Source organism: Stigmatopora argus, chromosome 13 (assembly GCF_051989625.1).
Source record: "Stigmatopora argus isolate UIUO_Sarg chromosome 13, RoL_Sarg_1.0, whole genome shotgun sequence".
Lineage (NCBI taxonomy): Eukaryota > Metazoa > Chordata > Actinopteri > Syngnathiformes > Syngnathidae > Stigmatopora > Stigmatopora argus.
Genome location: NC_135399.1, coordinates 8,915,399 through 8,939,359, shown reverse-complemented (window position 1 = coordinate 8,939,359; position 23,961 = coordinate 8,915,399). Strand labels below are relative to the sequence as shown.

At 39.2% G+C, this 23,961-nt stretch overlaps 2 protein-coding genes across 8 annotated transcripts in view; one reads left to right on the top strand and one right to left on the bottom strand.

Moving 5' to 3' along the window:
- Window positions 1–4,826, bottom strand: part of LOC144087413 (rho GTPase-activating protein 20-like) — a 31,883-nt gene extending 27,057 nt beyond the window's left edge. The window contains exon 1 of one of the 3 annotated variants that reach the window (XM_077617881.1): window positions 4,562–4,826. Coding sequence is in view for 1 of the 3 variants with exons in the window: in XM_077617880.1 (XP_077474006.1) it covers window positions 1,068–1,148 (81 nt within the window). In the remaining 2 variants the exon portion in view is untranslated. Of the gene's footprint in view, window positions 1–1,067; window positions 1,211–3,326; window positions 3,420–4,561 lie in introns of those variants that run through there. The other 2 variants (XM_077617882.1, XM_077617880.1) reach the window with 2 other exon arrangements.
- The window catches only part of ttf2 (transcription termination factor, RNA polymerase II), a 75,510-nt gene that overhangs the window by 30,002 nt on the left and 21,547 nt on the right, over window positions 1–23,961 (top strand). For all 5 annotated transcript variants that reach the window (XM_077617873.1, XM_077617872.1, XM_077617874.1 and 2 more), the window contains exons 3-5: window positions 13,287–13,418; window positions 22,796–22,985; window positions 23,593–23,710. The gene's annotated coding sequence lies outside the window, so the exon portion shown is untranslated. The remainder of the gene's footprint in view (window positions 1–13,286; window positions 13,419–22,795; window positions 22,986–23,592; window positions 23,711–23,961) is intronic.

The following is a 23,961-nucleotide window of genomic DNA, read 5'->3' as shown; positions in this document are numbered from 1 at the left end:
GAAATATTTTGCTGTACGACGGGAAAAAAAAAATACTTTCCTAGTCGCTGCTTCAAGTACGATTTGCACTACAAATCCCAATTGTCGATTTAGACACGCATCAATCCACAAGACCATGTATTTCATTTTAATTTTATATTTAATTTTAGTTAATCACCTGAACTGGTGCAGTAGCATTTTAAAATCGCCACGGAAATTCCTCAGACTTGATCCGTACTTTGGATATGAAATCAAGCTTCATGTATGGAATTTTCAAAGAGCTTTGGCTAGCTGTCAGCAGCATTCCCCCCACCAATTTGTCATGCTAGCACAAGAGATTTGAACGGCAAATGAAACTGTCAAGTAGTCATGCAAGGAAAGACACAGGAAGTCTGCAATTTTGCTTTGACACCGCTATCCTGGAATCAATTTGGATGTGTATATTCATTCGTTCATTTTCCATTCCACTTATCCTGTCGAGGGTCTTGGGGTGCTGAAGCTAATCACAGCCAACGATCGGCAGTAGGAAGGGGACACCCAGAATTGGTTCCCAGCCAATCGCAGGGCACAAGGAGACAGAAAAACATTTGCGAACTCATCTAGGGGCAACTTAAGAGTGTTCAACCAGCATACACTGCCCTGCATGTTTTGGGGATTTGGGAGGAAACTGGAGTACCCGGGGAAAACCCACATCATGTGAGAACATGCAAACTACACACAAGAAGGTCAGAACCCACTGGGGAACTATCGATCTCAGAACTATGACCCGGACATGCTGCCCTGGATATTCACAAATGTCCCTAACTCATTGTCTACCGTCATTTTTCGCCTTCCTAGTCAGAATGGATTCGACATTGGCAGGCAATAAGTTGAAAGTCCAAGTGTTACTAAAGAATTTTTCGGAATGCTACAAAATTCAAAGTATGGCATTACGAGTGGACGGTACATGACATGACAAACGAAGAGAAACACTTTGGCTGTTCCCGTGACTTTCTGCAATTCCCACACCAATCACTTCCCACGTGCGACCTGCCATCATCAGCACCACCATCAGCTGTCACTTTCACTTGTGTATGAAAGGCACTCACCCTGATACTGTGGAACTCCACGCAGCTTCCCGCCCGGCCCCTCGCCACGTCCGCTTGCTCATCCATCATCTCCTGAAGCATTTCCCCCCACCAAAAGTCCCCCGGGATCGATCTCCCGGCTATACCGCTCTGGCGTAGTAGAACTTGAAGTTGCAACGATCCATTGAGAAAAGCGACTCGTGAAACGTTTCTCGTTGCCGCCTGCTGCCCGTCTGGTTGGTCGACTATTCAGGAGTTAGGTACTGTCCAGTCAGTTCCCCCAAGCTCCCCACCTTGCTACCTCCTCCTCCAGCTCAGCCCACACCCAGACCAGCCTGCCTGGTCCTATTGGCTGGTCAGGTGGAAAGGGGGTGAACAGGGGTGGGCGCCATCAGGGGGTTATAGAAAGGCCACAAACAGGCAGGAGCTCGCTGGACAGAATTATAAAAAGTATGTTTTGTGCAAACAAAACATTGTTTATTACTAAAATAAGTCTGTATTTATAGCACAAAAAGTATTACCTTTACATATAAATCAGGGGTGTCAGACTCGGGTTGGTTCGCGGGCCGCTTTAACGTCAACTTGATTTCACGTGGGCCGGACCATAATATTTAGATTTTTTTATAAATGGATTAAAAGAACTGGATTAAAAGCCCTGAATATTCAGTTTTTATAGATCTAAAACAATGTTTATTTGAGCTTTTTTTATATATTTTTTTAGATTTAACAAAATGATTTTTGAACTAAAAACACAGAAAAAATGATTAAAAAATTACAATTATTGATTTAAAAGGGGGAAAATCAGGAAATGTAATATTCATCTATACTCTTCATTTTAATTTGATCCTAAAACAGAAAGTTGGCACTCATGATTTACTTTCCCGGGCCACACAAAATGATGCGGCGGGCCAGATTTGGCCCCCAGGCCGCCACTTTGACACTGGTGATCTAAATTGTAGCAGCTTTGGTTGCCAAATTATTACCGTAAAAAAGGAAATCATAAAATAACTGTAGAAACCTTATATAGTGCAGCAACTGTAAATTTCATGGGAGATTTTGGGGGGAATTTTTACCTGTGGCTTTCGAATGTGCTGACTGCTGAGCTAATGCAGGTTGACTGAAGTAAGTGGCGTGTGTCTGAAAGTTTTCCGAAAATCTTATTTCCTGAGAACTTTAAAGAGGATACTAGCGACTGAGGGTAGACTTTTGGCTCAGTAGTCAGCATGCCTGACTGCCGAGTGACAATGAATGTTAGTTCAAACCTCTGGTGAAGAGAAGAAAGCAACAGTTAAAATAGTTCTTTCTATGGTAGTTTATTCTTAATTTGACAGTAAACATTTTACATTTTTCCCTTTTTTAACGGTACAGTTCTGGCGACCACAGCTGCCAGTATTTCACTGTAAATCATTTGAATGTGGAGGAGGGAGCATTATTGCTTATCCAGTTTTTCTTGAGCTAGACTTTGGGCCTTAGTCAATACAAGGGAATTCAGAGCAGTCAATGCTAGCATAAAACCGAGAAACTGAATATTTCGCTGTGTTCCATGTCATAGAGTTCAATTAATGTCAACTTGAACTCTCTGATGATTTCACGGCACCTCTGCGTGAAAGTTAGCGCTCCCACGTCAGTGCGCTGACTGGAATGATCACAAACCGTTCACTGCTGAGTTGTTTGGATTTCTGAAGTCAAGGAGGCTTACAAGGACATTAACGCTGTTCTGAAGAATCATTACAAATCATTTTGACCCAGAAATGCTGGCTGATGACGTCAGTGCTTTCATGAAGAAGGAAGCTCTTATAAAAATTAGACCAGCAAAGCAAATTTTCTATGAAGGAAGTGTAACTCTCTGGTTAGCCTCGTGGGGACAAGACGAGCACGGTGTCTTGAAACATTTCATCTTGGAAAAGGAGCATGTTAGGTGGCAGTGTCGAAGAGGAGGGGGGGGGCGACAGAAAGGACAAAAGGGCACGTAAACATCATGACCAAGCATAACAAGTCTGGGAATGAGGCCGCCAAGCTGAGAGGATTACGACGGCTCGCTGACACGCTCCAGACTTAGATCCGTCAGTCGTGGCAACAGCAAACACCCGAAAATAGCAAAATGAATAAGAAATGTAATGTATGCATGGTCAGGTGTGCAATGGATTCCGTTAAACTTTAGATTAAAAACCCATTGACGACAAGACACGTCTTATCCAATTTGATTGGACGTCAATCGGTACCACTGGCAGCCAATCAGTTAACTTTAACGGGCAAACACGAGAAAGTGAAAGCACTCACTGGAGCAACACAAAATGGACGCCATCCATCCACAGGATGGACGTGTAATGAAGGACCGATGGACGACACCAAAATGTTGAGCCTAATGAAAGCATGAGCCGCTCACCGAGGGAGAACTCGATTTGCCCGGTGTGGCCGACCTCACGCAGGTCCGGATGAGCGTCCGGCCAACCCCTGAGCCCCGTGCCGGATTCGACTAATTGGATCATACCGCGGCGGAGCCTTCAAAAGGCCAAAAAGCAGAGAGCCTCCAGAGCGAGACGTGAAATAGCTAATTGGCACAACACAAAAAAAAGCTTACATCACACTCAAACGTATTCCTCACAACAATACAATTTTTGAGACAATAAAATTGGTAATAAAATACTGTGATTGTGAGATAATTGTTTAATGTGTCTATATAAAACTGAACATTTATTGCTGATAACCAAAATAATGTTTAAAACACACCACATCACTAAATTGTCCTATATTTGACATTTTTTTTGCAAAAAGAGTCAGAGACTGCGATTGGCTGGCCACAAGTTCAATTGGTCCCCCGCCTGATTCCCATAGTTGCCTGGGATGGGCTCCAGCACCCCATGCAAGCCTTGTGTGGATAATCGGTACGGAAAATGAATGAATGATTTAAAGTCCAGCGCTAACATTTACTGCCGTATCTAATGTGGTTAGTGACTAACCTCTAACATTTTGACAAAAACAACAATAATTAAATTAATCTAATCTCACAACTCACCTTTTCCTTCTTTCTAAATGTTTAACACTTTAACTGCTCTCAATGCAGCAAGCACTCGAGGACACAGTGGAGTGTGTTGCTTTTAAAATAGAGAACAAAAAAGTGTCCCGCTCCAGACCACCATTGCCAGACAAAGCATTTAACTTTAAAAATATAGTATTGACACAGCATGTGTACTGGCCGATCATAAAATAGCAATATATATTTCAAAGAAAAACACCCATTGACGACGATAGACGTCCGATACATTTGGACTCGCAAGGGGCCAGGGACCTCACTCCAATTGGATCGAACATCTGTCCCCATCAGTGTCAACCAAAGAGTTAAATGAAGGATTGTCCTCCATAAATCAGGACTTGAGGCCACCCTTACCCACCCACTTCAAATGCATTGACTGTCTATCTTCGTCAATGACACTGAAACGTGATCATTCCCTGCCATCCTTCCTCGTTAAAAATGGATTGCGTTTTGTCTGAGCTAATAAAAGTAGACTACTTACCTAAGAAAGTCAATATTTTCCTTGGGGGCGGTAGGCCTGTCGGTACCATCTACAAGGCACTTAAGCCCCTCCAAGCAGATGATCCCGTAACATTCACGTTGACCTCCTTCGGCGAGCGCAGGGATTCCGACAGCGTGACGGAGGGTCTCGTTAATCTAATTTACGAGCGGCATCGAGTTAGCCGCCGCTGTGCGAGCATGAGTTCGCTGGTGCTTGGCCAATGGGGAATTAGCGTTGAGACTAATGAGGCCCAATGTCTTTTTATGGTTTCATAACGTCTATTAAAATGTAAAGAGTGTAGTAAGGGGAAATAGGCGTGGCTAATTACTAGTAGTCTCATAAAGTTGGTGGAAACATAACATACATATCAAAGCCCTTTGGACACGAAGGGCCTCCTAAAGGCAAAGAAACAAAGGTGGACGTAAGCCACTCAAACAAACATAAGTGGGCTCTAAAAAGGGCACTGAACTAATCACAGAAGATATAAATCCAAATCCTTTGACAGTAAAAAGCTGTTTCATATTGACTCTTCAGTAGAAATGAGGAATCTATCTGAATAAAGGAAGTAACAGTACCAAATATCAAATTTATTTCTATAGCTACATATAAAAGCCACTTCTCTCATGGCAACCTTTGATTCGAAAAAGGTTACTTATTAGGAAGTAGTCACCGACCAAAATAAAAGTGATAAATGTTCTTTTTTCAGAATAATTTGGAAAATTCAAATTCACCAAAAATAAACATAAAATCTTAAAACCTACATTTTCCCCTATATTAAGTTCTGTACAAAAACATTTAAATTGCAGATTTAATGTCCCATAAATGTACAATTGCTCAATTCAATGAGTTGAGATATGGCTTCAAAATTCAATAAAAATACTCTAAAAGAAGTTACTTTTTGCTTTAATGCCAAATAGAACAAGTCAAAATTGTCTCACAATAAACCTTTATATCTCACAAATTTCGATTTTATCTTATTGGTGCAATGAGATATTTTTTTTATTGGAAACATATTGTTGGTATGACTTTAATGTTTTGGTGTAAATATCCTATAATATACAGTGGACATCTGTTCCTTATATATGAACAAATATTTTCTTATAAACATTTGGTGGGTGCGGTTAATATTCCGAAAATATATCTGCATTTTAACCCTCAGTTTTGTTAAGGAATTTTGCCTAAACTTGAAAAAACATGATTAATCTTACAGTGCACACACACATTCACATATATTCATATTTTTTTTACATATATGGAGCATAGATCACACTCCCTTGTGCTGAAAGCATATTTCTGCTAAAGCCGCGGGAAAGCCGATACTTCCCCAAGATCTTATCGAGCTCTTGACAGACGGATGTAAAACTCCGCTCGGTCAAAATATGTCGACTTTCGCACCTGATGTTGAGCATAATGTCAAAGAAAAGTGAGCCCTTTTGGAAAAATGACTATTTGAAAGCGTTCATTGCTGTCAGGATTCATTTTTTTAAGGTGATTACTACCAGGTCAGGACAACCGGTGCACTAGATGAAGCCCCCGAGGGTGGAGAGCAAAGTTCACACGATAGAGAAAGGCAATAACGAGGGTGACGATGGAAAAGAGATGTATTATTTTTAATAGTGAATTGCGTTAAGTCACCAGAAAAACAAGCTGATGACATGCAGTCAGTTTCTCATCCAATATTAAGTCATTGATGGCGTTAGACATTTTGGTATTGTTATTTTTATCATTTGCACACTTAAAACAAGCACTTAAATGCCACCTAAAGCGACACAAACTACAAAGGAATTAGGACGTTATTGAAAATTCCATTGCTGTTTTAATTCAACTCTTTGATCGCTTTGATGAGGGATTGATGCTTCAGCAATCGATCCAGATGTATTGCATCATGTCGCAGCTCAATTGAATCTAATTGGATTTGTTGGAGAATTGTTTGAGAATCCAAATTGATACATATTGTAATTGGGGTAAATTGTATTGCACTGGAATTGAAGTGAATTGTTGATCAATTATCTTAATCCCTCACTGGAGTGAACTTTTTTTTTATTTCAAGTAAACTATAATGTGACTTTGAGTTTTTAGGATTAAAACAAGTCATAATTTAGGGTACATGTGTCAAAGTGGCGGCCCGGGGGCCAAATCTGGCCCGCCGCAGTCATTTTGTGTGGCCCGGGAAAGTAAATCATGAGTGCCGACTTTCTGTTTTAGGATCAAATTAAAATGTAGAGTATAGATGTATATTACATTTCCTGATTTTCCCCCTTTTAAATCAATAATTGTAATTTTTTAATCATTTTTTTCTGTGTTTTTAGTTCAAAAATCATTTTGTAAAATCTAAAAATATATTTAAAAAAAGCTAAAATAAACATTGTTTTAGATCTATAAAAAAACTGAATATTCAGGAATTTTAATCCAGTTCTTTTAATCCGTTTATAAAAAAAATATCTAAATATTATATCTAAATTGGTCCGGCCCACATGAAATCAAGTTGACGTTAACGCGGCCCGCGAACCAACCCGAGTCTGACACCCCTGATTTAGGGGAATGCTCACTGAGTGCGTAAATCGTATCATTTGTCAGTGGAATGCATCATGTCGAATTAAAATTGGAATTTAAGTTAATCAAATCAAATCAATCAAAAGCCTTTATTGTCATTATAAATCATATTGTATTCATTTTTGGGTGTAATCATATAATGGAATAGTAATGAATCATATCTAAACTAAAGCCAAGTGGTTGCTTCTGCTCTTCCATTATTTACATGCTTATTTACATGCACGTCACATTCCTGAGATGAGCTGCTCGGCTTAGTGGGACAGATAAAAAAAAAATAGAAGGCCACACAGTGTAACAGCTGCTAAACATGCAATGGATTCTGTAGACAGCTCAGAGACAGCACGGCAGGGAATACAGTCATATTTTTTTTATTGACGTCCAAATATGGTCTTAAACGTTTGTATCATCCCGCCCAGAGCCGATGTTGTCTGTCGCTTTTCTGAAGGCTGGAGAAACATTTTAAGTAACACAAATAATGTGTCCTCTCATTCAACTCTTTTAGCGTAATAAGCATGTGTTGAACATATTTTAAAAGGGAAATTAATCACAATTGGTTGTTTATACAGTAATCCCTCAAATATCGCGGTTAATGTAGACCAGACATGGCCGGGATAATCAAAAAATCGTGAAGTAGGGTCACCCCTATTATAACTAAGTTTTTTTTTTCTTCAGGGTTGGGTCCTAGTAGCAAGAGTGGCTTCCGCCTACGAGTTTCAGCGTGGATTTTCACATTTTTATGAACTTTAAAAATGTTTTTTTAAATAATTAATAACAGAAATAAATCGCAAAGAAGTGAATTCGCGATAAGTGAAGTCGCGATAATCAAGGGAAGACTGTATACACATTGTATTCATCTCTCAGTTAAGCAACTGTGGGCCATTGCCCTGTTTTTATTGGCCCGCAACAAATTATCAAAATATCATTGAATATTGCCCACACAACTATCTTAAGTAAAGCCTACATTTTGTTGCTCTTCCCAGTTATAACTCTAGATGGAGCTAGTGGCTTAAACAGTGCATCTGTTATTTCAGGGGTCAAAACCTGACATGCTGAAATAAATTTAGGAAACTGTGCATAATTTCATTACATTGTTTGACAAAAACTGATCTATAAAATAATCCAAAATCGTAAATTGAGCTGTTTTTGCTGTAGTTTACTTGATTTTTTTTCTGTTAATGGTCATTTTCTTTTTCACTTTTCTGCAAATTTGGTTCGAGTAACATCCTCATACTTCTCAACTGTTTTGTTGCTTGTGCCCTTATCTCATTCAATGCCATTTTTGGATTGGATTGGATTGGATAACTTTATTCATCCCGTATTTGGGAAATTTCGTTGTCACAGTAGCAAGAGGGTGAGGATGCAGAAATAGGAAAGGCATTTTAGACATAAATAGATAGGTAATAAGTAAGTTAATAAATAAATATATAAATAAATAAGTGTGTTGCTGAAATATAGATATACATATACACATACACATACACATACACATACACATACACATACACATACATACACATACACATACACATACACATACACATACACATACACATACACATACACATACACATACACATACACATACACATACACATACACATACACATACACATACACATACACATACACATACACATACACATACACATACACATACACATACACATACACATACACATACACATACACATACACATACACATACACATACACATACACATACACATACATATACATATACATATACATATAGATATAATCATACACATACGTGTACATATACATATACACATACATATACATACATACATACATACACATATATATATATATATATATATATATATATATATATATACGTACACATATATATATATACATACATACACATATATATATATACATACATACACATATATACATACACATATATATATATAAATATATATATATATACATACATACATACATACATACACATAGATGTACACGCATGCATACAGGTATATATAGTATATCAAATCCATTACAACCAGGTAGGCTGTTATTGAGTGATCATGTTTCACAACTATTGACAGCAGTGGACGTCCAATCTGATTTGACTGGCAGCAATCATTCAATTGCTGCCAACATCCCAGTCCAATTATATAAGAAATCTCAACCCTTCAATGGCACTCAGTTGGTTGCTACTTAAAAATAAATAAATAAAATCTTTGTGTGACTAACCCATGATGTTTCATGTGGGAACTAAATTACGTAGTATGCACAAAATGCTATCCCATTAAGCCGTGTTGGTGAGTATCACGGCATTTCATTTCACGTAGATCAACTGTTCGCTCACCCCGAGCTGATCCATCGTTCTTGTATAAAAAGAGCATTAGCCTGCGACCCTGTAGAAAATCATCGGGTGTTGGGCCAGATCAATATCACTAGAATTTAAGACACACAAGGCCTTTCTTTAGTAGTTGCATGAAGCCAAGTCATAGCAATAATAATATTTTGGCCACCAGAAGAATGTTATAACAGCTTCTTTCTCACGTTGTGAAATGTGTTTGCCACAACTCATCTTGCATGACGATAAACGTCAGGGAGGACCTCCTCAGAGCTTTTGTCCAATTGCGACCAAATTACAAGCTTGCGTACGAGACAAAGGGACAACACGAAATGACTGCTAAAGTTTTCAGAATTGTACACGGTGGGCGAAGTTTGATGATACAATAATAGGCTGTGGTAAATTCAGCCCCGAAGTCAGTTTGACCCCATGAAAATGTCCCTAAAATCAGTGACACAAAAGACACATTAAGCTAGTTATTTTGCTTTGAAATGGCCATTTTGAAGTCATTTTGACAATTTCCACTAGGCAGAGGCGTTGCTAGGGACTCTAGGGCACTTGTGTCAAAGTGGCGGCGTGGGGGCCAAATCTGGCCCGCCGCATCATTTTGTGTGTAGTAAATCATGAGTGCCGACTTTCTGTTTTAGGATCAAATTAAAATGAAGAGTATAGATTTATATATTAATTTTCCTGATTTCCCCCCTTTTAAATCAATAATTGTAATTTTTTAATCCATTTTTTCTGTGTTTTTAGTTCAAAAATTATTTTGTAAAATCTAAATAAACATTGTTTTAGATCCATAAAAAACGGAATATTCAGGGCTTTTAATCCAGTTCTTTTAATCCATTTATAAAAAAATATCTAAATATTAGATCTAAAATGGTCCGGCCCACGTGAAATCAAGTTGACGTTAAAGCGCCCCGCGAACCAACCCGATTCTGACACCCCTGCTCTAGGGGATTCAAGTAAGTAATCTTTGGGGCCCTCCCACATGTGCAACCCAGAATTATTATTATTTTTGACAGAATAAATGCGCAATAAATAAGTAAACTATGTCTATCCATGTCTATCAGGAGTAGACACAGAAAAATTGTCAAGGGGCTTCACTTAAAAAGTCACCAGATTACATTTTTCTGATGTTTTGGCGTTTACAGTATGTACCGAGATGTGGAGAAAATGGTGTGAATTGAGGTGGTGTGCCAAATGCTCTCCCATGGAGCCGGCTTTGCTCTTTGATCTGAGGACTTCACATTTCATTAAGAGTCTCCGTTTGTGCGTGTGTGGGCAAGTGCGCGTGTGCCAAGCTGGGGGCTGCCAGGCCAACTATGGCGGGGTCCACTGCGGGACACGGGGTTTACGTAACGCCAGCAAGAAGAAGAGAGGAAGAAAAAAGAGGATGAGTGCACTTTGTCTTTTGTGGCTTCTTGAGCTTGCGGTTGTTTAAATGACGGCAAGCATGATGGTTTAAGGACCACTGCCTGCCTGTGAGTGTGTGTGTGTGCCAAGTAAAGTCATTTAGACTAGATTGTTATGGGTACATAAAAAAGTCAATTTGTCCGAGTAAAAATCAGGATTAGAGACATTTTGAGCCTTAACTCATTGCTTGCCATTGATGAACCAAGACAGATCAACCTGAGTTGAACAGGGTTGTGAGGGGTTTCATTTTTTTCTTCTTCATGAATTTACATTGGCTGCCATTGACGGCCATGAAAGTCCATTTCAACTAAAGCACTGAAACATGATCATTCAAATGCCAGGCTTCCCAGTAAAAATGAATTTGATGTCTATCGCCGTAAACGGCAGTGAAAGTGTTAACTCATATTCAACTAAGCGTAAATAATTCCTTTTCACTCTTCCTGTTTTGGCAAAATGAGTGTATTTCCACTACATGTCAAGGTTGGCTGTGAATCCCAAAATAAATGGAAGGTAGGGCCAAATCACACACATAAAAAAGCAAAACCTGGACTGGGAAGTAACCTAAATGATCATTTTTACTTCGATGACCTAGTTTTTCTTTATATTTAGTTACAAAAAATGCCACATATAACCACTCTAAAACACAACCCATGTTTTCAGGTGTCCCAATACTTTTGTATCTCCAGTCACGGCTCCTCAGCCAATCACAGACTTTTGCTGGGGCAGCGACCACATGATGATGGTTGTCCTCTGCGGTAATGCCGATTAGTGGCTAGGGAGATTGACGCAGCTATTTATATAGATTTATATACTATATTTATATGTACTTACATATAGACACGCACATGCAGAGTGGTGAAGAAAAAATGCCCAAGAGAGTGCAAAGGAGAAGGAAAGTTGACGCAGTGCCACAAATGTTTCTGTAAGGCAAAAATAATGATAGGCAGTGAGTGAGTCTGTTACGTAAAGAAACACTCATTCCAAATCTTGACCAAACTGCATTCTTGTAAACTTTAGTGTTCCCAACGGCATGGAAGATGTTGACACTACTACCTAATTTATTTTTTGTAACGCAGATTTTCTGGAACAATTTTTTAGTCTGATGAATTCAATGGTATTTTTGTAAATATAATCTTGAGTTCAACTAACGTAACTTCTGTTGACTATAATGTTTCTTTAACTCGGGCTGCCGTGATAAATGCACTAATAAACCATTCATTGATTGTCCAATGAAACCACAATTCAGCACTTGATGAATGGTTTAGAGATAGTGTTGACTTAAAAAATGATCCAAATATTTTTAAAGCTCTTACAGCTGATATTCTTATATATATTTAATTTTAAAAAAAGTTTTATAAAATTATAACACTGTAAATATCTTGTTTATTTAATTTATTGTTATTTTATTTAAAAAGGAAAAATATGCCAGCGTTTGCTTTTTTTATTCTCATATTTCTATTTATTTATTTCACTGAAAGTTGGATTTTTTTTTCAAAATGAATACAAAAACTTAATTAAGTCAATATTCTTTTTTAATATTCATTCAAGTGTCATGGGGGTGCTGGAGCCTGTCCCAGCTGACTAGATAGGCGACACCCTGAATTGATGGCCCGCCAATTGCAGGGAAGAGGAAACCAGAGTACCCAGACAAAACCCACACAAGCCCAGGGAAAACACGCAAATTCCACATAGGGAGGACCCACCTGGGATCGGACCCTCAACCCCAGAGCTGCAAGGCTGACACTCTAACCACTCAACCGCCGGGCCGCCTTTTTTTCAATATGGCGTTGTAAAATCATATATGAAATCTCGTAAGAAATTTCCCCCATTTTGGTGATTTTATAGAGCAGATACCTTCTACTTTCATGCTGTTTTACGGAATATTTATGTCTGAAGGCTTTTAAATTCATAACATATCAATCAGGTATATTGCCGCTCCTGCAAATCTGACAATGAATATGAAAAAAAAGCATCTCCAGTGCAGCTTTGGATGTGATTAGCTGTGTATTAGAATCCAGAAGTGGTTCCAGCCTGATAAATCCCACTCGGTGGGAATTTTGCGGTCCCGAGCTGGAACGCTGGACGGGGGATTGAGGTTTTGGATTGGGCCCCACGCGCTTCCTTGAAGCCCGGCGTTTAACAGCAGCTGCGAAGAGGCCTACAAGCTTACGCATTTTCAGGATGGCATAATCATTTTTGACGCCCCTGGAGAATGATCTGCTTTGTCTTGAACGCGGGGAATGACGAAGAAGGGACCGTCAGATGGTTTTGTTGTGGTTTGGAATGGAAAAATCAAAGACTAGGGGGGGTTCGCAGCCTGACACATGGCCTGTTCAGCCTCAGAATGTTCAACGTGTGATAAAACGCTGCACAGCTCGCACGTCCCACGCCATTTCAAGCCAAGTACAATGTGTCTGTTCACAGGTTTTGCCGGAGAATGTGTCTTGACGACGACTTGAGGTATTTCTTCAAGTGCTGCCATCCGAGGAGGAAAAGGTACACATCCTGACAACTACACATATAAATGAGTGTATGTTGGAAAGAGATCAACTTTTGGTGAGTGAGCAGCCAATGCACTATTCCAACATCAATGCTGTTAGAAAGTACACAAATACTGACTTGCCCATTCTTAAATCGACCAAAATTCTTTTGAAACACTACCCAATAATCCTGAATTTTACAAAAAAATCACTATTAATGACTTCAATACACCCACAGTTTCTAAAGTGATGTTAATATTATTATAATATTAATAGAAATGTTTTCAACATTGAAAATACTCATTCAAAAAAAAACTTGTGAGGATAAGCCCTACAGAAGATGAATGAATTTAAAAAAATACCGGATACGGGAAGTGTATTTACATTTCAGTTTTTTTTTTTCATGATTTGTAACTTGCATATTGTTCCTATCTTGGAACATAAGGTTTCCCACATAGAAGCTTTTCGTAACTTGAATATTTTGTATGTAGAAGCATTCGTAAATAGAGATAGTAGTGTACAGTGGTACCTCTACATACGAGCAGCTCTACCTACGAGATGCACGAGATACGAGGAAAATTTCGAGCAAATAATTAGCTCTAGATACGTGAAAATTTTCCAGCAAATAATTAGCTCTAGATACGAGAAAATTTTCGAGATGCGAGAAAGCCAGGTGGCCATGACATGAGAGGCTGTTTATCATTGTAGCGCACTGTCTTTTTTGTCGCATCTCTTTCGTGTATAACATATCTACGAGCACTGAACGATTTCTTCACACGAGTTTCTTGCATACGCGGGCAAAAAGAGGGCTTTCTGTAAAGTGTAAAGTTACATTAAACGTATGTTTGAGTGTGTCTGTATATAGTAATCCAAGTTATATTTAATTTGTTTGTTCGATAACGAGTGCGTTGTCGTGGAAAGTCCCCCCGATTGTAATAGTATACCTCTGGGTTATTTTGTGCTTGATGCCATAATCCTCATTCGCTGCCATTGACAGGTAAAGGCATCAAATCCCTTTCTTCTGGGAAGTTTGGCATTGAGATGTTTCATTGCCATTGACGACAATAGACACATCCAATTCAATTCAACTGGACGGTTGCTGCCATCTCTCCCAGTCAATATGGATGATTACTAGATTACTTTTAGAATACTTCTAATGAGCCAAGTCAATTTCTAGAATTTCCAAAATTTTTGTTAACGTGAAACTTAATCCCACACTGAAAGTGACCTAGTGAAACACCTCCCAAAGTGAAGGTGTGCGTCCAATGGCAACATCGTAAACTGAAGCTGAAACGCATCCCTGCTGCGTGAGTCATTCACTCAACGGGGTGGGTGGGGCTTGTTATGATTTCCAATAGGATCTATGCGAAGATTAAAAACAATAAGATAAAGAAAAAAACGCAGAGTTGGCGCATCTGTCAATCTTTCAATGCGATCATGTGAATAGTTTGCGTGACCTGCAGTTCCTGGAATGAAAAAGGTCACTTTTGAGCCTGGTCCTTTCAAAAGGCAATGCATGAGCTAGTTTAGCAGGAGGGAGATGCCGGGAGTAAATGCAGCCTTGTCAGAGCATTGGGGGTTTTGGGGAGCCGCCAAAAAGCTGTGCTGCTGGTTTTGTGGTTGACCTCGAATGGAGACGCAATGGCGGCGGAATGAGGGTCCACGTCTCCAAGAAACGGGTCACGGAAGCGCCTGGGATGCTAAAAATAGTCTAATTGTGCATTTTGACCACTTTAGGGAGTATTTGGATATGTTTAGAAGGATTTTGGAAGCTTGCAGGAAGTATTTTGGTACATGCTAAAGTTACATTTAGATGGTGTTTTAATTGATTTAAGACTTTTAGGTGATTTTTAGGAAGTATTTCAGTAGGTTTGGGAATATTCGTTTAATAATGAGTGCTTAAGTAGATTTAGGTGACTTTGACAAAGTATTTTGGAACTCTTTAGGCATCTTTTATTAGATTTATTGGAGTTTTAAGGAAGTACTTCAGTAGATTAGGACTGTGTGTATTGTAAAGGATTTGAATGATTTTCAGGGAGTATTTTAACATCCATCCACTATCTATACCATTTTTCCTCATGAAAGTCACAGGGGTGCTGGAGTCAAGATGAACTATTAATGGCAGGTAACGGGTGAATACTAAACTGGTTGGCAGCCAATCACAAGGCACATATATGATAGAAACTTATGTGTCCAAACCAAGGCCCAAATGTCAATAAATTGGATAACAAAATTGAAAAGGAAAGAATATTTGCAATGAAAAGCTAAAAATAAATAAAAATCATTATGACAATGTTCATACCAAGTCAATTACCATTTGCAGTCCTATTTGGCAGACATAAGATCGCTTCGAAGAAAACCTAAATTGCAATTTGAGAGTCATTTAGGGTAAAGGACAGAGTATTCTACCAACCTATTAGGCATGTGTTTTGAATGTGAAAGGTAAGCAGAATACCCGGCGAAAACCCACGCTCGGCGCTCATGGAGAACATGCAAAGCCCAGAAAGAAACGCTGGGGTCGATGTGGTAGAGTTTGTATTATTAAGCTCACTTTCAAGGAGTATTCTGGCACATGTGGCGTATTTTGTTGTCTCCGTATACAAAGTTAATGCTGCTGTAATCTCCCTTCTCCCCATTGAAGTGGATGCACATGTGAAAGTCGTTCCTTCGCATGACACCAGGTGGAAAACATCACGGAAAACAATCTGTTACCGAGGTGTCGGGAGAAAACCATGACATCAGCGAACGCACGTGCAGCTCGCTCTTAGCGGGCGAGCGGCCAGAAGCATTATGAGCTCGTCAACCCTGACTAAGGAAGATTGCGACACCCTCTTTGATTTGTTTGAGGAGTGAAAGAAAAGCAGGCCAAATTCAAACGCTGTGTAAATACACCAGCAAAGTGCGGCTAATTTTTGAGCCGTGCCGGCGTGATCTAGGTCAATGAGTAATGTAAACACCCGGCGTTCGCCAGCGATCGCTCACGTGCCAGCAATGGGCTTCTTTTGAGCCCAAAACAACAATAAAACCAACCTCTGACTCCAATTCGCTCGTGTTTCGTTTTTCCTTTTAATTGAACGCAGACCAAAGTCGAAGCGAATTCCTCTTCCACCCACCACATTGTTTGAATTTGTCATGTATGGGTGAGCGATTGTTGTACGATGGAGGAATTTGCTGTACAAAAAGCCGGTTGACTTTGGCTCAAAGCCCTTGTTGATAATAAACAGTGACCAATGTTGAAAGCATAACACACCTTATTGATTTGAATAGGAACTCAAGTGCACTGACAGTCAAGGTTCAGACTCAGGCAATTTTCTAATTATTTATCATGAATAACGTACTGTGGGCAAAAATTCTGATAACTTTTGTGCAGTAGAGTATTTAGATGGATTTTAGGGAGCATTATGATGCATTTCATTGCCTTTAGATTAGATTTAAGACTACTGTTGGGGACTATTTTATAGATTTAAGTTATATTCTGTGAATATTCTTATAGATTTTGGTTATATTCAGTGAATATTCTCATAGATTTACGAGTATTTAACTCAGGGAGTAGATTAACAATGTCAATCATTCATGTAAGGACTATTACTTTTGATTAGGTTTTAAATGTATATATCTTGTTGGAGGTAGTTATGTCGTTTTGGTGGGTTTGAGATTATTTATGTAACATTTAAGGAGTGGTTCAGTTGTTTTTGTAGTATTTGTGGAACTTTTGGGGAATATGTTATGAGATTTAACAGAATTAAGGTCATGTTTAATTGAATACATTTTATAGAACAAACAGGATCATTTATGTAGTAACTAAAAGTTAACTTCAATTGTATTTCTATAGTATATAACAGTATAAGTATATTTGCAACTGTTTGGGTGAATGTATGTATGTAACTTTTAGGTTGTATGTTGGCACATTTAAGAGTAATGAAATTTTAGGGAGTATTTTTCCTTGTATTTACATAACCTAAAGCAATATTTCACTAGATTGTGGAATTTACATCACCTTCAGGGAATATTTTAATACATTTAGAGTGGTTTGTGCTTATTTAGGGGTATTTCATCCCTGGTTAGGGAGTAGCAAGCTTGCATTATATACATTTAGGTAAGTTTTACTTTTTGTGTGGGTACTGATAATACATTATATAGTTTAAACTTTATAATGTTCCTCGCTCTCTCTTCTTTTGTTGATAATCTGTCTAGGAAGTCCTCAACGTCATGCCTGTAACTGTGAGCTGACAATGTGCACGTAGACTCCGCTCTATGTAAACTCTGTCGCGTGTGTGGATGTTTTCATCTGTGACAGCTTTCCCCTCCGTCATTCCGCTGACTCAAACGCAGATTTGACAAAGGACATGTGGCGATAATATTGTCTTTCACTGCTGTTAACATAAAAACGGGCTAACGCACAACATTGTGCACCGACCACATGTCAGAGTTGATCAATATTCATTCCAAATCTTGACTTTTAAATGACAGAATTGGCAGAACAAATGGCAAGTAGCTCCCCTCAACACAAATGTGTACACAAAACTGTAACGCGACCAAATATGAACTTCCGCTAAAGTTGATCATAGACTTCACAAATGTCAGACTGGGAGGGATAAGTAGATGATGTAGCTTTTAGAACACAAACATGGTTTCTGGAAGCGAAAATATTACAAGCCATCCAGGCCCTGAAGCATGAAAGCAACCCTAAACCATCGCCACACCATTATTATTACTGTTATATTGTTATTTTCACACCATATGTAAGAACTTCAGTACTTAGAATATTTCTCCAAAGGTCTTGGGGATTGTCAAAATGTAACTTGGCAAATGTGAGACAAGCCTTTGTCCGACTTCTTTTCGAATGCCAATTTTTGTCATTCTTATGGTTTTCACATAAGGCTAGATATTTTTTTTTCCCAATATGTAAGAAAAATTACACAATTTTGCAGTATTTATTTTGTTGGTTTTGTTAGATATTACATTTGGCTTGATGTTCGTCTACGTTAAAAAAAAAACATACAGTATGTACCAGCACAGGGGTGGGCTAAATGGTCCTCGAGGGCCGCTCTGGGTGTAGGTTTTTGTTCCAACTGATCCAACACAAACAGTTTAACCAATGAAGTTTCTGCTGAAACAAAAAGCACCTGATTGCACTTCCAAGGTACCAGATTGTTGGAAAGGTTTCCTCTTATAAGTTGGAACAAAAAAACTGCACCTCTTTCTGGAATACTTTGCCCACCCCTGTACTAGCATGTACTCGACATGGTCTTGTAGTAAAGTTATTGAGAAACTAGAATGGTTATGGACTGAAGCAAAAACAGTCTTTGAACTAAACTTAATTAGGTACTGCACCTAACAACCATTTTACTATCAGCAAAAACGTCTCGCCAGTTGTTCATAAACCACAATGGCTCTTGTTTGAAGCTGAACAATCTTTAAGGAAATCCTACTAACAAGTCAGCTAGTAAGCTCATCAGCCAATTGACCAAACAAAGAACTAGCTAATTCGTGCTAAAGGCAAAATCCTTGGCAGAACTCGTGACTGTAGTTGAAGCAAAGTCTTTCACCAAGGCTTGATACTCTTGTTTCGATTCACTACTAACTACCCAGAAACAAATTGATTTGGGTTTACAAGCTACTATACCTTTCTGAGCCACTGTGGGAGTTGATTTGTTTCATAAATTAGCTTATTTTTCCCAAGTCATGGAAATGTTGAGCTACATTTGTTTGAACCATGAGTAGGAATTTTGACTGACTTATGTCTGATGCAACTCTTTTGGGTCATTGGAGGTAATCCTCTCCGGGTATGCAAATGCTCCTTATTTATCACGTGACCTTAATAAAAATGGCGTGGCTTGAGCCTCCTGGCTGGTAGGGACCTCTCCTAAAGGTTCATGCGTTTTTTTTATCGTTAGGTGAGACATAAATTGACGTTTACGTTTCACCCAGGAAGTTGTTCGGGTCTTGCCGGCAGTCAAAGGGCAGATCTTCACTCTGCCGTGTTATTTTTTTGTTCTCATGGGTTCTGAAAATCGTCGGACTGGTGGCCACACCCCTAGAAATGTCCTGGGCTATCACGGCTGAGAAGCAGGTCAAGCATTCTGCCAGTGCACTTAAGTGAGATAATCGTAACATAAGTTAGCTGTGCACTCGCTGACAGACGTGATTAGCTTCCCCTGCTAACGACGACTCTGATCTGAGGGCCTTTTTCGCCTTGAAGTGGTTTTGTGTGGCTTTGGACAGGTATTAGATCACGGAGAGGTGGTGGGACGGATTTGCGTGTCACTGGTCCCGACGACTGGTACCTTGTCCCGGGGCCTCGCCATTATGCCTTTGAACCATGGGAATGAAGGACGCATGACCAATGTGCTTCTGCGAAGAACAATTTATACATGTCATTGTAGATACAAAGATTGGAAAATAGATATTTTATTTCAGGCTTTAGAAAAATGAATGAAATTCTTGGAGAGGTAACATTTTCGCATCTTGAGTCCATTTTCTGTATTATTTATTATTATATTATTATTATTTGACCTGTGCTTCTATGTTTTTTTCAAAAATAGAAAGTAAAATGCTGAGCGTGACTTCAAAATGGAAGCTTTTAAGCACAACACATGTAGCAAGCACTACAGCCTGCCAAATGAACATGGGTAACCCATATAGATCCCCACTAATGGCTCCGTTTTAAGGCCATCGAATAGGGATGGACCCCGTCTCCCCACCTCAGCACCACACACGCACAGCTTTTAGCATTTTGCGCATGGAGTAATAGAGTACTGCCCTGTATTGTATTGATGCGGTCACTTGACATAAAAAAAAGAGCAGCACTGTGTCTGTTTGTTTCAGATGACCTGGATTTCATCGCGACATCTTTCAGGCAAAATATCGCCTGAAAGAAGGAATTTACCTCACAGCCTTCCAAATGAATTATGTTAGCACCGTTATTAGATTTTCATAATGTGGTGTCAGATGTTGGGATTGCTCGTGCAAACATTTTTGGGGCACGCCTAGGATTGGAGGCAGCAGAGTACATTTATTCGTTTATTCATTTTCCATCTTAGTCATTCTTTTGTGGATGATATTGACCTGGCAATATTCTACTTACCAAAGGAGTATTAAACTGGACAGCTCCTTTAGCCTCTTATACACTTGCACAACCTGAAATTTTCCATTTCTAGTATTTATTCCCAGGTCAGTGCTATCCCCAAACTGCAAAGACTATGAGTGGGTGGGACAGAAATTATTCATATTTAGACCTGTATCCCGTTTTAAACTCAACATTTTTGCAGGTTGCTCTTCTGTACAAAGCCAAACTAAGTTTTCATGTTTAATGGTAGATCTTTTACAGTTATAGAAGACATTGTGTTTTTTGTCACTCAAATTGTTAAACAGCACTGCCACAGAACGAGAAAAACGATGTTAACCTGGCATTTTGACATCTTAGGTAGTATAGTTGTACCCGAAGCTGTAATCCATTCTAGATTTTGAAAAATCGTTCAATGGGGTTAGCAGAGCCTGTAATTGTTGTCTTTAAGACCTTTATTATTGGTGAGCCTTACAGGTCGGCTTGGCCGTCGTAGGTGCCTGGTTGACATTTGACTGGAAATCCCGCTGTCACTCGGGATCAATTCATTCTTTTGACCTGTAGGGGGTTGTGTGAGGGTGGGGGGAAAAAACAAAGGCAAGCACGGGAGCCAGGAGAGTGGGGGTGTTTTTTTAATAATACCTTTGAGGTGCACACAAACAGAGCGCCTCCGCGCAGAAGCAGTCCACAAATAGCCAGATCACAACAATGCGGCCATGACGGCAAATCGGGGGCGAGCTAACGAGAAGCCGCCGCCTAATTATGGGCATCATTAATGAGCGATTAAAGGGCTTGATATTGGGGGGATTAAAGCGGGGGGCCAGGGGGAGGAGGGAAATGACCAGAGGATGGGGAGTGACCCACATTTGGAAGATGAAGGGGGGCAAGCCCAACTGGCACCCCCTTTGGGCAGCCTGTTCATTGGTTCATTACACATAGTAAACACGTGCCACCCCCACAGCGTCCATCATGGTACGTATACACACACACACACACCCTGAAATTCCCTACCCCCTTTCAATATGATCAGCATGCTCTGGTGAAAACTGATTCATCTGCTGGAATGCGTGGAGTGAGATTTTACATGGCTGATATGAACTACAGTATATATACAGTACATTTGATATGGTGAATAATTCTTTTTTTTTAAACAGGCTCTCGTGTTAAAAGTCTACACACCTCGGTTCCAATTTGCTGTTGAAAAAACATGACTTGCTCAACCCTTATTTACTCAATGGCTGTCATCAATGGTGATCGATGTCCAGTCCATGTCATTGTCTATGGCACGGAGAGAGTTATTTTCCAATTTTGTATCATTGTGAAATTGGTATACACACACTTGTCGTTAACACTACTTTTAATAATTCGGGATCTGGATCAATTCAGAATGAACCCGTTATATTCAAACAGGGAGTCAATGCACGCCTGTCTCTGATTAAGCCCAAAGAAATTTTAGCTATCCTTGTCGTTTTTTTGACTATTTCAAAATGTTGTGTTCCAACAGAAGAAAAACAGTTTGCTTCTACCATGGTTCCTTGTACGTGTGACGGTAGGAGATTTTATAATGGTTTTAGGTGGGTTTATTCGGAACAAAACCACATCATTAGTGTGCACTACAATGATGTGGCCTTGAATCTCCTGGCATTTAGTGATACATATTTTGGAAACTTGCCACTTGGGGGGTGTCACACCTTTCACTCGGAATCAACGTTCATTGTCCAGTTTGGGGATTTTGGGTGGCATGCTGTCAGCTCCAAAGTGGTAAGGGAGCTCTTGACATGTTGCGATCTTCCCCCCACAGGGATGAAGATCAGCCACACGTTTTTATTTACCTTTAATGTCCGACCCCCCGCCTTTCTCTTGGGTGGATGTCGCTGCAGATTAATTGTTGCGCATGGCCCTTGTCCTCCGGCGGAGGAGAGGCTAGCAGCTGCACTTGCGTTGAGGAGTGGTGGATGCTTCATTTATACTACTGAAAGAGGAAAACAAAGAAATCACATGGAGACAAAAGAACATTTGGACTTACTGTATTTGTGTATGTGTATAGATCATGTATATTTATACCTATATGTATACGTATATGTATACGTGTATATATATATATATGTATATGTATATATATATATATATATATATATATATATATATATATATATATATATATATATATACACGTATATATATATACATATATATATATATATATATATATATATATATATATATATATATATATATATATATATATATGTGTATGTATAGGTCATTGTTTATGTTTTTTTCTAAACGATTGCTCATCATTGACCGACACCAAGATGGTCTTCTCCTCTTGCTCGCCCGGCCAACCGACAGCGAGCTAAGATGAATTGTCTACATTTCCTCTCTAGACTTCGTCTGATGCCGGTGGAGTTGCTGCGCTTCCCGGCACAGGTGCTGAAGGTGCGAGTGGCGGGCTTTAAGGCTCCGAGCACCAGGGCGGAGGGCCAGGTGCTACCCTACAGCCCGGAATGGAGCGTCAAGGCCACGTGGGCCATGGTTGAGCTGCTGCATGGGGAAATCACTGCCACTGTGGTTGAGGTAGGACCTCGGGAATTTCAAGGCAGACCGCTCAACATTTCAAGGGAGTATTGCGCATATGAATAACCCTTTTATAGGGGACTCATTGAATTAATAATGGACTGCATCCAATTCGTTTTCGCTTGGACGGGAGGAAAGGATCAGCCACCCAAAGTGTCATGTCCAGAATGTAATTGACTTCTCTCGCCGTAAAGAAAAATAAATGAGTTTTAGTGTCTTCAGGGGGTATAATCAGGGTCTTTTTGGTTTTTTTCTTTCTGGTAGCTTTACATTTCAATGGACATTTTATTATTTTGGTTATTTATCTATGATTAATAAAATACAGTTGAACAAATAATGATTAATAAGAAACCCTAGCCAACTATCTTGTAGTCATTTTTGGTCTAATGTATTTTTTAAAAACTTTTTTTTAATTTGGGGTCGTTGATTTTAGGCGTTATTTTTTATTTATGTAGTGCGCATGCCAAAATGTGGAGGTTGTTGGTCTCCATCTCCAATTTTATTAAAACATGGCAATATTTATTGTTACTTTTATGCTATATTTGATGTGCCTGTTATATACCCACTTAATAATATTAAAAGGAAAATTCCCCTTCTATACTTACAGGGTAGTGACATGTCCAGCAATCCGACTGTTTCTCTGTTAAACCAGGAAGGACACTATATCTTCTTGCCTTTGCTGGCCAGTGGCCTGGTACAACTTGAATGAACCTCCTCAACACAAGGTTTTTTGCTTTTGTTTACCTTTGCTAAGTTGGCACGTTTACACTAGTCAATGTTATTAAAGTGTTTTGTTCTTGAGCACATGCCAGCTTTGGTTCTTTACCCTAGTTGTAATCATTATTTATGAATCTGGTACAAATATACAGCTAAAATATAAATAGGTTCATATTTCGACCAGGCAAGTCATGGATAAGAAAAGTCAAAATAGTGCTCGTTTAAAACGTTTTAAGGATGAAAATTGACAGGTGGATGG